General features: G+C 39.4%; 1 protein-coding gene across 1 annotated transcript in view; it reads left to right on the top strand.

Moving 5' to 3' along the window:
• Window positions 1–3,448: 3,448 nt before the first annotated feature.
• LOC126100154 (ubiquitin-conjugating enzyme E2 G1-like) overlaps window positions 3,449–15,868 on the top strand; it is a 54,833-nt gene continuing 42,413 nt past the window's right edge. Inside the window, exons 1-2 of the mRNA XM_049910696.1 lie at window positions 3,449–3,619; window positions 4,231–4,333. Coding sequence (XP_049766653.1) covers window positions 3,574–3,619; window positions 4,231–4,333 — 149 coding nt within the window. The 5' untranslated portion in view covers window positions 3,449–3,573. The remainder of the gene's footprint in view (window positions 3,620–4,230; window positions 4,334–15,868) is intronic.

The following is a 15,868-nucleotide window of genomic DNA, read 5'->3' as shown; positions in this document are numbered from 1 at the left end:
ATGGTAATAGAAATCTTTGTATGGTGTAGAAAACTATATGCTCTTCTATTTTTATACTATATATGTTCTGGCAAAATCCATGCAGTATATATAGTATCTTAATAAAGAAACTGCTACTACCTCTACCAGTAGTAGTAGTAGTAGTGATAGTAGTAGTAGTAAATAAACTGTTACTAATGCTGCTACTACTACTACTACTACAACTACTAGTACTATTAGCAGTAGTAGTAGTAGAAGAAGAAGTTACACCACTGCCACTAATGCTTATTTAGTTTATCTTTTAGTGTTACAATAATTAAACTGTGGAAGTTCCCCTGGGTTTTCCTTTGTAAAGGAATGTTTCAGAATGGAGTTTAGCATTTTAGCTTTTGCTTTGCTACCCTTTCAGTTCCTGTCTCACTCACTAACTTTGGAGTCACTAACAGACTTTATATATGACCACAATTTCTTTGGGTTATGTGAAGATCACTTGACAATATTCTGCTATGGTAGTCATAGAAGGCATCTCGCATTACTCTCTTGACAGCCAAATGCGTTTCATTCAGCCTCTCTCTATCTATAGCCCTACGCTTTGTTTTATACCTATTATGCAGTAATCACTGTTTCTGTAGAAGTTTATTTATAGTGACTGTATACCACGGAGAACTGTTCTGCTGGGTACTTGTATACCATGGAGGTTCCCTCTCATTATGAACTGTTCTACTGAGTACAAATCTATCCAGTGCATGGTCAGCTGTTCTTTTAAACTTGAGCCAGAGTTCCTTTTCATGGTGAAAGTTTCAAGTTCCTCATTAAGATATGACACTACTAATTTTTCACCTAGTTTATTGTATATATCTTTCTGCTTCTTTCAGTTGTCCTTCATATTTTGGTAATCATTGTTGCCACAATTACATCATGATCAGTGATACCAGTTTCAAAGTGAATATTGAAACTGGACACAGGTCTAGTTGTTGCTATTAGATCCAGTATATTCCGGTCATGAGTGGGATTTCTAACTATCTGTTCTAGGTAGTTTTCAGAGAAGGTATTTAGTAAAGCTTCACGGGATGTCTTATCATGCCCACCTCTAACAAAACTGTAATTTTTTCAATTAATTGTTGAATGATTAAAATCTGCACTGATGATTACTGTATGATTTGGGTACTTATGCATAAGTGAATTGAGGTTTTCTCTAAAGTTTTTGGTTATATCAGGAGACGAGTCTGGTTGGCAATAGAAGGATCCAATTATCATTTTATTCCCACCCCTGATACGGAGTCTTGTCCAAACAATCTCCCATAGAGGTTCAGTTTCTATCTCAGTGTAACTGAGTTTCTTGACTTCTGCAACAAATACAACACCTCAATTTCTGATTTGTCCACCCTTTTGATATACACCTCAGTTTTCCCTAAAAATCTCACTGCTGCTAATTTCAAGTTTCAACCAGCTTTCTGTACCTAGGTATTATGTGAACTTCACTGCTTTTCATGAATGCTTCAAACTCTGGCACTTTATTGCGATTGCTTGGGCAGTTTACCATTAGGATTTTAATAGTCTCACCTGTCAAAAACCTTGTTTTTGTGTAAAAATAAAAAATATGGTGGCCCCTTATTGCACTTCTGTCGGACAAGAGGTAGCTTTAATGATCATTAATACAGAGATATCTTCTAGTCTTGTTCTTGTGGACATCTGTTGCAACATATCCATAAATTTGTAACATTTCAATTGACATCACTGCATCCTGTTAATGTGCTACATTTGTCATTGTTGTTATTCCACTGACTGTATATAAATAAATGTGCTATGGGGTTTTTCATCAAAGTTATGAGATTGGCAGAGAATGTTTTGGCTACTTTTCAAAAAACATTAGTAACACTTTATTTTATTTCTGTCCCTTTTGCAGAATTATTTGTGACAAATATGAAATCTGTCGAAAATGATTCTAATTCTGATTGAAGTATTAATATGAAAGGTCATTCACACAAATAAAGAACAATGATAATTTTCTCCAAATATATCTTTCTTTCGTATTTACTTTTGACTCTGGTCCAATGTAGTTATTTGTTTGTGTATTTACTAATTCCAACAATCCAAACTTTCAAAAATATCAAAATCCACACAGTCAGATGCTTTGGACAGATCATAACGAATACATACCTCTCATTTCTGGCTTCTAATAAGTGGAGTGGAGTGCACAAATTACGTTTTGACTGGGACAACCTTTCTTGAATCCAAACGCTATCGCTTAAAGTAAATTAGTTCAGTTTATTTTTATGCATCATTGTGGTTTTTTAATTTTAATCTACAATAAAATTTCATTAACATAACCTAATCACTTCAGATGCCATCTATTCAGAAATTCGTCTATGGAGTGGAAGGAATTGTCAAGCAGAAATGATTTCAGTCAGTTTTTAAATCTTTCGTTATTTGCATGAGCATATTTTAGTTCACAAGGAGGGTGGTTAAATTTTTTTTTGGCTGTTGCTCTATAATCGTGTCACTACATTACTATGTCGAAAGTTTTGGGAATAATCTCAGTAACGAACTTAGACCAGTATTATTTACGTCTTGCTTTTACTTTTCATAAGAAGAAGCTTAACTATAGCATATCGGACTGTGTAGCTGCCCGAGGTTTCCGACTTTGACACTGATTGGCTGGAAAAATTTCGTGTGCTAATGACACATTGCATATGTCACTATTCAAGTATCAGCAACTTATATACTAGGAATAACATTTCAGAATCATGTTCGGCATTCATTTGATAGTTTGCGAAGTTTTTTTTCTCGCTAATTTTTCTTTGCATTAATTCAATCAGGGACCCTCGTATTTAAATCAAACTCGGTTTGAATACCATACTGCTTTACTTTCGGAAACTAAATACGAAAAACATTTGTCACATTGCAACATGATGGAAGGCGGAAGTCGTAAAGGAAAAGCGACTTAACTGTGATTGGAGGTAATATATAATCATTTATTCCATTAATCGGATGCGAAAGTATAAATGAGACTACAAACACACTTTAATTTACGATGGCTTTATTATATGAGTCTACCTTCACAAGGTCAGATGAATCACTGAAAAAAATTATTTATCTAATACTTTGCAGTAGTTCTGCCGATGTCAATCCAACGGATTTTGCTGTTTTTTTCTGGTTTTGTTATAAGGAAAAAAATACGTGACGTGGAAAATTGTTGGGGTGAATGCAACGGATGTGCTCATAAACGATGATACGGACTAGAATTCTGTAGATGGACAATTACCTAAATGTTTTGTAAGCTGGATGTTGGAATTTCTGTAGATTTGCTTGACATAGAAACAAAATAGAAGGAAATGGAATTAGAGTCTACGAAGTGACATTATTCGTATGTCAATTCGTATAGAAGGCCACGGAATACTAGAAGTGCCTGAAGTTCCCGGTAGAGAGCTCAGTATGTCGGAAGTTTTGTAGAAACAAAATTCTCATACATGTAGTAGCAACTGCCGGAAGTAAAACTCTGTGGTAGCGCATGCGGCCTTGAGATTACTAAACCTGAGCCATTTTCCAAGGAGTGATTGTTTGCCTCTTTAAATTAAAAGTATTCTCTCATTCATGTCAGAGCCACAGTCAGCTCTTTTATTACGGAAACAACTAGCAGGTAAAGGAAGATAAATTTCTGTATTCCTTATAGTCAGGAAATCTTTATTATTGTCATAGCAAAACCTCTACTTATTTGTGTTGTAGATCGGAGATGTTGCCAGACGAACCAAATCTATATTTTGACACTCTAACAGCTGACACATTATTAGATTTTCTATAACTCTAAGATATCTAAATGTATTAATGACGAAGTGTGGTGTATCAAAAGTATGGGATTTGAAATTCGTTTTGTTGATAACCTAAAGGTAGACTTATTTGCAAGTCGGTATTATTGTTAGAACACAAAGACATACATTTAGGAACTTATTTTGGTCTCGGGCCGTACATAAAACCTATATTAAGCGTGTGTGAGCCGAATTAAAGTATGTTAGTAGGAAATGTTAAATCGATCGACTAGTGTTTGACGTACCTAACCTCAAATAGTAGTACTATTTTGGGCTTTCTTTGACAGTAAAAAGTTTTACGTAGCATCAAAATAGTTTTATTAGCCATTTTAATAAAGACATGTTATAAAAACTTGTTAGCTAACTGATATTTTAATTAGTTTAGTTAGGGACTGCCACCTCGACGACAGTTTATACTATACTATATTTCCTTTTCTTCCCGTAGAACTTAATAAGAACCCTGTTGAAGGGTTTTCCGCTGGCCTGATTGACGACAATGACATATACAGATGGGAAGTCCTCATCATTGGACCTCCAGACACCTTATAGTAAGTGTTATTAGACAGTTCAAGTACATGCTTACAATACATGTTAAATGTTATTTCTCCATATAGTCTGTAACCAATTAAAATAAGTGCATGTGTATTGTATAGGTGTGTAAATGTATGAAATGTTTAGTATGCAAGGACATTAATACATTGTTGAGTTTGATAGCACTAGTGCTTAGAAAATAGATTGTATTTTGCATTATTTTGGAAAATGCAAATTTGTAGTGTATTTCAGTAAAATGTGAGAAAATTGTTGATTGAAGGATGGGATGCATTTAAATTATGTACTGTATTGTGTCAAGAAATAGTTGTCAAAATTATCGGATTAAATTAGTTTTAATCTCAAAGCAGATTTCTAAAAACAGTAATGATTATAAGAAGTCTTGCTGCTGCCAATAAGTTGTTTTAGGAAATGGATAGGATTTAACAAAATAATGGAGTTAGTTGTTTTTATTATTCCACTTTCTTCAAAATGAAATAAACTAAATATAATAAATCCATAAATATCTTTGTATGCAGCATGACAGTTTAGAAGTCAACATTAGTGTTGCAACATTCCACATATGAAAGAAAAATGATATTCAACTTTTATTTTCTGTACAGGGTCTTATTTCACACATTCACATTAAATTTCACTGGTTTTCTTACTAATAATATTTCAGTCTGGGCTTTTTGAGTATGTAATACTTGGTAATCAATGCAGAATGTGCATGTACAACTGCAAGACAAAAACAAAAGTATATAGCAACTAATGACAGACTTTAAATTGACAAAACATGTTATAGAGCAAATCTTGGTTTGCAGATTTTTAAACTGCAAGGCAGCAATGCGCACACACGCATGCCCTTTTGTGACCATTGTTAAAGAACCAAAAGTATGCCCAATCTGTTTTTGTGCTTAGGCATGTAGCAGTTGTTTCGAAATTTATTTTGATATAGTGTAAGTAATTAACATTTCATGTCCAAAACTGAGATGCTGTGTGTCTTAATTACCTAGTTTTCTGCATGTTACAATTGGAAGAACATAAGTTAATCTGCAACATTTCAGACTTCACAATTTTTTAACCCTTTGGACATGTTTTGAACTTTGAATTTTATCTTTTGTGTTTCTCTTTCTGTTGTCAGTCTACTTACATACCTTAAGTAAATAGTATGTTTCCTAGATGTACATAATGTATTAGAGTGTGTGTGTGTGTGTGTGTGTGTGTGTGTGTGTGTGTGTGTGTGTGTGTGCTCAAAGCTGTAAACATTCATAGGAAGTTTGAGTGATGGCACTATAAGAAAGAGGTGTGGTGTGGTTTGGTGTGGAAAATTTGATATATGTCCATGATTAAGAAAGTGGAAGATGATCTGTCGTGAAAAAATAAACTTCCTGTAAACTAATGACTGAATCAGTAAAATGACAGGTTCAGGATTATGTTGCCCTACATACCAAAGACAGTTGTATGAACCTGAGTAACAAGGTCGGTAATTGCAAATTTTGTGCAGTGCTTCTCAAAGACTGATGTTAGCAAAAGAAAGGTCATTCACTGGTAAATGTCATTTGATTTTACTTATTTGCTGTACACTATCCAACAGTAAATACTTTTGTTACTGGATAGTGCACTTTTGCAGTAGACGAGTCATTGGGCTAGAATATTTTCTTTATTCTCGGTTGGTATAGTGGAAGGACCAAACTTGACAGAGTTTGAAACTTATGTCACTTACTTTGTAATTCAGTCACTCTTGCCACAAATCCCTGGGTGCAGTAGCCTTTACTTGTTTAGAAGCTTCTGTAAAAGCCATTTGTTCGGACTTGTAACTTGTCTTGGGCACAAACCTGGAACAAAATATGCTTGTGCCATTGAGTAGTTTGTTCTAGTGATACACCCAGTCAGAGATTGGATGTAGATTCACAGAAATGCAATTCCAAGAGTAATTCATAACCTTCTCTTGAAGTAAAGGTAACAACTCGCTGAATGGTAGTGGTGTTGGATAGTGGAAAGGTTTTTAAATAAATGAAAACTGTCTTTAGGACAAATTCATTTTTTAGCAAGAAACCACAAGGGCTTAGTATTACCAAACTTATAAATTAGTCAGTTTGCACTGGTATGTTTTGAACTTGATTGGTACCCTCATTTTATTTTTATGTTAAGAGGTGTCAGACCAGATTATCAAAGAAAATGGCCTTACGCACCCCTCCTTGAAATTTAACAGTTGGGATTGATATTATTTTTAACATTTCACTTAACTTCCTACAATACCATGGATCAGTGCAATATAATACTAACTTTCTAATGTACACAAAACTTTGTCAACAAAGTGCCTTACCTTAACACTTGCCTTTATGAAAATAGTGAAAATTGCTCTCGACATATGTAAGTTTCTTTTCCCAGCAAACAGCGTTGTTTTCAGGACCTTCGAATGTACAGTTTTGCCATGCAGTATTAATGAAATTTCCTGTACTAGAGAGAATGGTTTTACTTTCCTTGTTCTTTAACAAAACAAATGTCAGGCTGGAGTACTTCCAAAGAATGGTGCTGCTATCTTAGTTTGAATTATTGTTCTACCTCCCTCCTCTGTCTCTCCAGGATACTCTTCATTCCTAGTTTGTTAAGAAAAGTTTGAGGTAAATTAAATGCAAGTATTTATTCTGCTTTCAAATGTGAAACAGTACTGATAACTATTCAGCACAGGCTTCATCATCCAGTTGTCTTGTAGCTTCATCAGATGAAAAAATGATTTAATCAATATGATAAGCTTGATCATGTGCTGTGTAGAACTTGTTCAGTCTATAGGTAGATTGGTATCGTCTTAATAAAAGCTAAAACAGTGTGTGAGCAGCCCTGTAGTAACATTTAAATGCTAAAATGTTAGTATAATGCTCCTCGTGACAACATATTTGTACTTAAATGGCATAAAACAGAACAAAGATAAAACTTTTATTCAACAGGGCACACTTAACAGGTTCTCTCATTGTGGTCATTGATCTGCTGATCTTCTAAAAGCTACTAGCGAACCCAGCTATGGTTTGCCATTGCTAAATTTGTACGGGAGTCAGGTATATGTCCTAATCTTGTTGGCCCCATTCTCTCTGCTGTATCCTTCCTTTCCCCTGTCACTATATCCTCCTTCCCACTTCCTCTCTGCCTGCCTTGTCCTTCCCTCCCCCCCCCCCTCTCTCTCTCTCTCTCTCTCTCTCTCTCTCTCTCTCTCTCTCTCTCTCTCTCTCTGCCTCGTCCTTCCCCCTTAAAAAAAAGTAGCCTATACCCATCCCAATGCTCAATAGAGTATTGTGTAAATATTTGAAGTAAATTGGTCTGAAACTACTTTTCAGGGTTTTTGGTACCAGCAGTGTCTTTATATGATAGATCACATAATAATTCATATATGTAAGTGTTTAAATTTCATTTAGGTACCCTGTAATGCAGTGTCAGTACCATTGTAGTTGTTTACACTGAATAATTTCTAATAGCATCAATCAAAATAAACATATCTTGTCAGTGAATCTATGTATCGTGTTGATTTTATGGTGTAATATCAGTGAATGATGCCTTTGACAAAAATGTGGAGTAGCGTGATATCCATATGTGCAACATGGCATTAACCTCAACTTTGGCAGACTTGAAGCACCTGTGTGGTGTAAGACCACTTAAATATTCAGATAAAAGATATTGACAGGAAGTGTGACATAAAATTAACTAGCAGTAATTAATCACATTAATTTAAATTACTATTAGGGTAACAATGATCGCTTTGTGGAATTGTGAAATTTTATTCAATGATTATTAATGGAAATGTAATTTATCATTTACTGGTTCAATCTGAAACACACTCAAATGTAACACACAGTATCAACATTGGAGAGAAGTGGCTTCTCTTTATGAAAGATGAGAGGGTAGGACACTACTGAGAGACAAGCCACCAGCATATCACAAAGATTTCTCAAGGCGCTGTTTATTTTTAATGTGTGTCACAAGGAACAAACATTGTATATCTGCTACAATCAATAAAGCTGTACTTGACCCAAACTTCAGTGTTGTTGCAGGGATTACATTGTTGCAGGGATTACATATTAAAAAAATCATTGATGGCACCCATTATGATAGCCTGAGCAAAGATGTGTGCAGGAACAAATCTGCATCCAGCCTCTTTTCTGAGGTCAATAAGTCACCTCCTGCCGTCTGCAGCATACAGTGATTAATCATGTGTAGAGTTCCTTGTCTATTTCAGGTGTGTCGGCATTTCATGCTCTTACTTGCTATTGCAAAGGGAACCAATGGGCCTGTGTTGGTGGTTCAGTCTGTAACATTAGCATTGACAGTCATGTCTACAAACTGCTGTGAATTCTATACACAGCTAGTGTAGTACAAGCAGCGATACATTTTCCACATCGTGTGACAGTGCCACAATGGTGTCAGATAAATTGGAGTTGTTCATGAGGGGTGGATGTGTTTACCTGGATTGTTCAAGTGGCCCATAATTGATTTACTGAAGTGTTTAAGAATATGACCCTGTTCTGCAGGTGTTCAGTCCAACTTTTTATGTCACTACACTGAGGTTGGTTAACCATTAAAGCTAGTGATCGTTTACCTAAGGATTTCGAAAGTATCTCTGTTCCAATACTGCCAGATCGAAGTGGGGAAACTTGTATTACTTCATGCATACTGTGTGCGTGGAGGGTACTTCACCACACCATGATGCAGAACACCTCTTGTAGCCTCTGCCACTGGAGTTGGCTGACCATCTCTGTGAAGCTTGTGCTCACCTCTAACAAAACATGCTGCTCTTCTTTGAATCATATATTTCCTCTTATCAGTCCTGTCTGGTAAGGATCTGATTTATGAACAGTATTCAGACATTGCTCAAAAAAGTGCTAATTCCTTTTTTGGACTAAATTTCCAAGTGAACCTGTCTGAAGTCTGCCTTACTCGCAATTAATTGTGTGGTTGCTTAACTTCAAATCTGTAAACATACTCCACGATGTTTACTGGACGTAAATGCTTCCAGTGATTGTTCTGTTGTCATGTAATTATTCAGTAAAAGATCTTTGTGTGAATGCATGCTTTCCCGACATATACAGCTGGTGAAAAGTTCTCAGGCTTCCAGCCAGGTGGTGGTGTCTTCAAACTTGAATGACTTGATGAGTGACATACTCATCATCTTTTGGTGAAGTGCCGAGACTTTGCGGATGCCGGTCCCTTTATATCTGCAGCGTGCCCCCCACAACCTCGCAGCTGGAGGCTGGATCCAGAGGAGCCGGCGGCGCTGGGTGGAGGGGGAAGCGCCATTCGTGTCTCAGTCAGAACATTCCGGTCGCGTCTCGCGAGCTGGGCGGTTCTTGTTGTGTACACGGCGTATTGGGGCTAATGCTGGATTCTAGGCCACGCTAAGTTGATAACCTTCATCCCTGTCCACAATTGGGAGGCTACTGAGAAAATTGATCATAAATAGTGTCTGACCACTGCAGAAGACGAAAGAGATGCTGGGCTTAGCTAAAGACACACTCAAACTCAACACACCTAGCATATATAGCATTGCCTGTGAGTGTGGTGTAACTACCTTGGACAAAAACAGCGCTGCATCTCGAAAAGGTGTGGGGAACGCATCACATGTCCGACTTGGACGGACAGAGAAATCTGCTATAGCTGAACATAGTATCAAAGATAACCTCACCTTTGATTTCGATAACACCAGGGTGCTGTGCCGTGTTCAGAGCTATTGGGACAGCATCATTAAAGAATCTATAGAAATACCGATCCACAAGAATGTTATGAACAGAGACAAAGGTTATCAACTTCCTGGAATCCTGTAGTACGCCATGAACGCACAAAGAACTGCCCAGCTCACAAGGTGCGACCAGAATGCTCCGACACAAGGACGCACCTGCTTCCTCCCTCCACACTGCCTGCCGGCTCCTGGATCCAGCCTCCCGCAGGTGGGTGGTGGGGACATGCCACAGGTATAAAGGGACTGGCATCCACAGTCTCGGCACTTCGCCAGAAGACGAGTATGTTACTCGTCGAAACGTCACAGTTTGAAGACACTGCCACCTGGCTGGAATCCCCAGAACTCTTCACCAGATCTTTCGATGTATTCGCAATATGATACATTTATGTTGAAAGTTGGTTGCTGCCACTCCATACACAAGTGTCGATACTCAGTGAGTCTTTCTGAATTTTGCTACAATTTTCCAGTGTTGACTTCTCTGTACGCAGCAGCATTGTCTGTGAAAAGCCTCATGGAACTTTTGATGTTATCTAGATGTTAATTTAGGTATATTGGGATAAGCAGTGGTCTGTAAAACTCTTGGGCAACTCGAATTTAACTTCCTCTGAAGAATTTTCTCTGTTGAGAATAACATGCTTTCACAGAAATGAATTTGGAGAATTTTCAGATAAGATACCTAGTCCACTTGGACTACAAAACCAAGATTATAGTTGCGGTGCACACAATTTGCAGTTGTACTGACAACTCGATTAGCTACATAATTCTGCTGCTTATCGGCTGATGCAAATATTTCCAGTGGTTGTTGGATTCAGCCTGCTTGACTCACTTTGCTCAGTAATTTTGTCAGAACATTCTTGATATGATAAAATGTATTGTGATTACTGTGACATTGAAATGACCTTGAACATGGCAATACATATAGTTGTCACAGCATACTAAAATTTATCTGCACATATTTATTTTTAAATGAATTAAGCAGAACAAAAAATAACTTTCAAACCGCTGAAACTTGCTATGAAAGATACTGTTGAAACAACACTGAAATACTGTAGACCAAGTGACAAACTCCTCACAATAATATGGAATCGAAAGCAAATTATTTCAGTGTTCAGACTGTTTACTGTCAGCATTAAAATGAGATACCTTCAAAGAAAAGAATACTAGGCTTGTGGCCTGTTGCTATGCAATTGGCTGTTGAGATGGAGTAAATCTTCCAAAGGAACAAAATTTTATTTAGTTCTTCTAGCCCTCTCTGTGGCTTCACTCAAGTACATTTTATAAATATTACACACCTCTCCTCCCCCTGTGTCCACTTCTACCTCCAATTTCTATCTGTCCATCTCCTCCTCCCAGCTCATTTGCACATGTGTAGGATGCCCAGCAAGCAAGTTTATAAAGTAGGCTGATACTATTCCTATGCAACATACATACATACTGCTTTACACACACACACACATACACACACACACACACACACACACACAGTTCATGTTTGATATTCAGTTATGCCTGAAGGAATATTTGAATAGGCATCCTATCCCCAGTTATTGTGTTTTATGTCTACATCTATACTCAGCAAACCACCATGAGGTGCAAGGGTATACCCCATTGTACCATTTATTAGTGTTCCTTCCTGTTTCATTCACGTGTGGAGCATGGGAAGAATAATTGTTTAAATGCCCCTGTGCATGCAGCAGTTATTCTAATCTTATCCTCACAATCCCTGAGTGAGTGATATGGAGGGGGTAGTAGTATATTTCTAGAGTCATAATTAAAAGCTAGTTCTTGAAACTTTAAAGAGTTTTCATCAGGGTAGTTTACGTCTATCTTAAAGTATCTTTCAGTTCAGTTCCTTCAGGATCTCTGTGACACACTCCCATGGGTTAAACAAACCTGCGACTGTTTGTGCTGCTGCCACCCTTTATCTGTGTGAAATATTCCCTGTTAGTCCTATCAGGTATGGGTCCCACAAGCTTGAGCAATATCCTAGAACTGGTCACATGAGTGATGTGTAAACAATTTCCTTTGTAGACTGATTACATTCCCCAGAATCCTACCAATAAACTGAAGTCTTGCCACCTGCTTTACCCATAACCGAACCTATGTGATGATTCCATCTCATATTGCTACAAAGTTTTCCACCCAGGTATTTGTATGAGTTGGCTGATTCCAATGTTGACTCATTGATACTACAGTCATAGGATACTAAGTTTCTTACATTTTGGGAAGTGCAAAATTTTACATTTTTAAATAATTAGAGCAAGTTGCCAATTTGTGCACCACATTCTCTCAGTAATGAGTTTACCACATGCAGTCTACTCAATACACAGCACGGTTACAGGGAAATTGCTGTTATCACTATTCACTGGGGTTTAAAATTGAAAATTACTAGTCACTCTCAAGTGCCAATCTTAGTCTCATGATCTTGGCATTGTCAAGTCAGTCTCGTGATGTTGATTGTCAGGAACAATGATCCAAAACTGCTGTCTGGTTTTCAACAACTTGCTAATAGTGTGCAGTGACACAAACTGTTATTAGTTTCCTTCTCTGCCTATTGCAACCCACGAGTGTCAAAGGCACTTGAGTACTGCTTGGTGTTTAGACCCACTCTGGCTCGAACCTCCTGCTAATGACACTTCCAGTGGCGAAATTCTTTCTCTGTGACCAGTGTATGGACATGTACAAGCAGTCATTGTGAGGAAGACGTGTGTAAGCTTAAAATTCTCTTTATCGCACCATACCCAAGTGATTACACACAACACATTTTGGTCACTGCGTGTAGAAGTTATGGCCATTTTCTGATTGTTATTTCACAATGCATTATTTCTGAGCAGTGAAAAGATAATTGTTTGATCTTTTAGTACTTCGAAGAGCTGTTGTAGGATGATCCTGCTTCCACAAAGTTCCACATGACTTGAAAGACACATTACAGGTATGATCGTTTCCTGAACAACCATTGTTCTAGTGATCTTCCACAATTCTCCTGATCGCAAAAGTTTGTTGTAAAGTAGGGGACAGAGCGACTCAACTTCGGTAGCTGCTTGAAGAATTTGGTTCTGAAATTGATGGAGATGGTTTTAAAATTGACAAAAGTATTTCTGAAATGCCTTTGTCATGCAGTAGGATTTCCGGGACTATTCTAAGATATTAGGTTGCCTTAATTCTGCAGTTGTGTGTCTGCTGATGCCTGCGCCGTTAACTCCCCACGTATGCCAAGGGGTAGATGCCCATCCCCCTGGGGCATCGGGACTCCCGGCAATGGCCATCCTGCCAAGTGGCCTTTGCTGTGCCTGGGTGGCACCCCTGGGGAGGGCCCCTGGTTGGAGTGTGTGGCATCAGAGCGGATGACACGCAATGAAGCTTAGTCCATCATCTCTTGCTGGTTGTGAAACACCAGCAGTCTCTAAGTGATCAAGAGCTCAATTCAACGCACAGAAGTAAGACCCCAAATCATTCCCCTCCCTGGCCACACCATGGGAGGAATGTCAAGCTAAGGACGGCAGTGGATCTTATTCACCCTGGTACCTTGTATGTTGAGAGCTGATGGGGAATCTTTCATGACGATGAAGCCTCAGTTTTTTGTTTAGCATTTAGAGGACAAGTTTGGGGACGTGGAGGGCTTGTCCAAAATGAGATCTGGGTCAGTCTTGATCAAAACAGCATCCTTTGCCCAGTCATGGGAGTTAATCACTTGTGACAAACTGGGGATGTGTCTGTTACTATCACTCCCAATAAGAGCTTAAATATGGTTCAGGGTATTATATTCCACAAGGACCTTCTATTGCAATCTGACGATGAGCTGCGCACCAATTTAGAGCGCAGAGGTGTAAATTTCGTCCGGCATGTCCACCAGGGTCTGAGGGATAATCAGGTTGCCACCGACCTTTGAGAGTGATACATTGCCCGAGAAGGTCAAGGTGATGGTCTATCGCTGTGATGTAAAGCCCTATATCCCTCCCCCAATGTGGTGCTTTAAGTGCTGGTAGTTCGGCCATATGTCTTCCCACTGTACTTCCAGTGTAACATGCCAATCACATCCCAATATTCCATGTGCCCTGCCTCCCATCTGTGTCAACTGCAGAGAGCATCATTTGCCTTGCTCGCCAGACTGCAGGATTCTCCAGAAAGAAAGGAAAATCGTGGAATAAAAGACCCTGGAGTGACTGGCCTACACTGAGGCTAAGAGAAAATTTGAATGCTTGCATCCTGTACGTATGACATTGTCTTACACTGCCGCTGCAACAGTTCTGGCACCATTAGCTCCACCAACCCAAGTCACCTCTGAGTCAGAAGACTACACCTGCCCCATTGATGATAGGGGGCATTTCCCTCCCTATTACTCCTGCACTACCTACTTCGGGAGCAACACCCCTTCCCCAACCATCGAGGACGTCCGTCCCCACTTCTAAGCCGGAGAAGCGTAAGTCTTCTTCGGCTTCTCTCGCTAGGAAGGGGTCATTTGGATCAATCCTTTCCCAGGCTTCTGCTAGTGGGAAAGACAATGCCCACCAGTGGCTGAAGAGTCCAAAAGCAGCTGGTCATAGGGCTTCACGCTCACCCTCGCTCCTGGAGACTGAGCCAGTGAAGTCCTCCCAGCCAGTGAGTCCCAGGGAGCAGTGAGAGAAATCCAAAAAGAAAATGCCTAAGACCAAGGAAATTGTGGTGGCACCCACACCACCGTTGCCTACATGCTCTGTGCCTGAGGATGGGGTGGAGATCTTGGTATCCACTGAGGACCTAGATCTCGCCGGACCCTCAGACACAATGGATATGGACTGCTCAGGCAAAAAGTCTGTGGCAACAGGTGACCCTGAGATGTAAACTGCCTCATTGTATGTTCCATGCCTTCCCAATCTTACAATGATATCATCCTCCAGTGGAATTGCTGCAGTTTTTTCCACAACCTGGCAGAGCTACAGCAGCTGTTCAGCTTTACACCTGCTTTCTGCATCGCCCTCCAGGAAACGGGGCTCCAGGCAATGTGGACCCCTGCCCTCCATGGCTATAAGGGATATTACAGGAACCGTAGCAACTATAATTGATTGGCAGGGGGAGTTTGCGTTAATGTCCTAAATTTCGTCTGTAGTGAAACTGTGCCTCTTCAAACCCCTCTTGAAGCTGTGGCTGTCAGGATAAGGGCGACTTGGGAAATACCCGTATGCAATGTATATCTTCCTCCAGATGTTACAGTATCCTTGAATGTATTAAATGCACTGATTGATAAACTTCCTAAACCTTTCCTACTTTTGGGAGATTTTAACACCCATAACCATTTCTTGGGTGGCACCGTGCATACTGGCCGAGGGAGAGATGTCGAAACGTTATAGTCTCAGTTCGACCTCTGCCTCTTAAATACTGGGGCTGCCATTCATTTCAGTGTTGGTCATGGTAGTTACTCGGCCATTGATTTTTCAATTTGCAGCCCAGGACTTCTCCCATCTATCCACTGTAGAGCACATGATGACCTGTGTGGTAGTGACCACTTCCCCAACTTCCTGTCACTGCCACAGTGTCAGGCCCATGGACGCCTGCCCAGATGGGCTTTAAACAAGGTGGACTGGGAAACTTTAACCTCTGGTGTCACTGTTGAATCTCTCCCACATGGTAACATCGATGTGGTGGTTGAGCAGGTGACTACAACAATTGTTTCTGTGGCAGAAAACGCAATACCTCACTCTTTAGGGTGCCCGAGGCTTAAGGCAGTCCCTTGGTGGTCGCTGGAAGTCACTAAAGGAATTAAGGAGCGTCGGATAGCTCTACAGCAGCACAAGTGGCACCCTTCCCTGGAGCACCTCATAGCCTTTAAACGGCTCACTGCCTGTGTTCG

Source organism: Schistocerca cancellata, chromosome 9, assembly GCF_023864275.1.
Source record: "Schistocerca cancellata isolate TAMUIC-IGC-003103 chromosome 9, iqSchCanc2.1, whole genome shotgun sequence".
In the NCBI taxonomy this organism is placed as follows: domain Eukaryota; kingdom Metazoa; phylum Arthropoda; class Insecta; order Orthoptera; family Acrididae; genus Schistocerca; species Schistocerca cancellata.
This window is presented reverse-complemented; position numbering and strand designations above follow the sequence as displayed.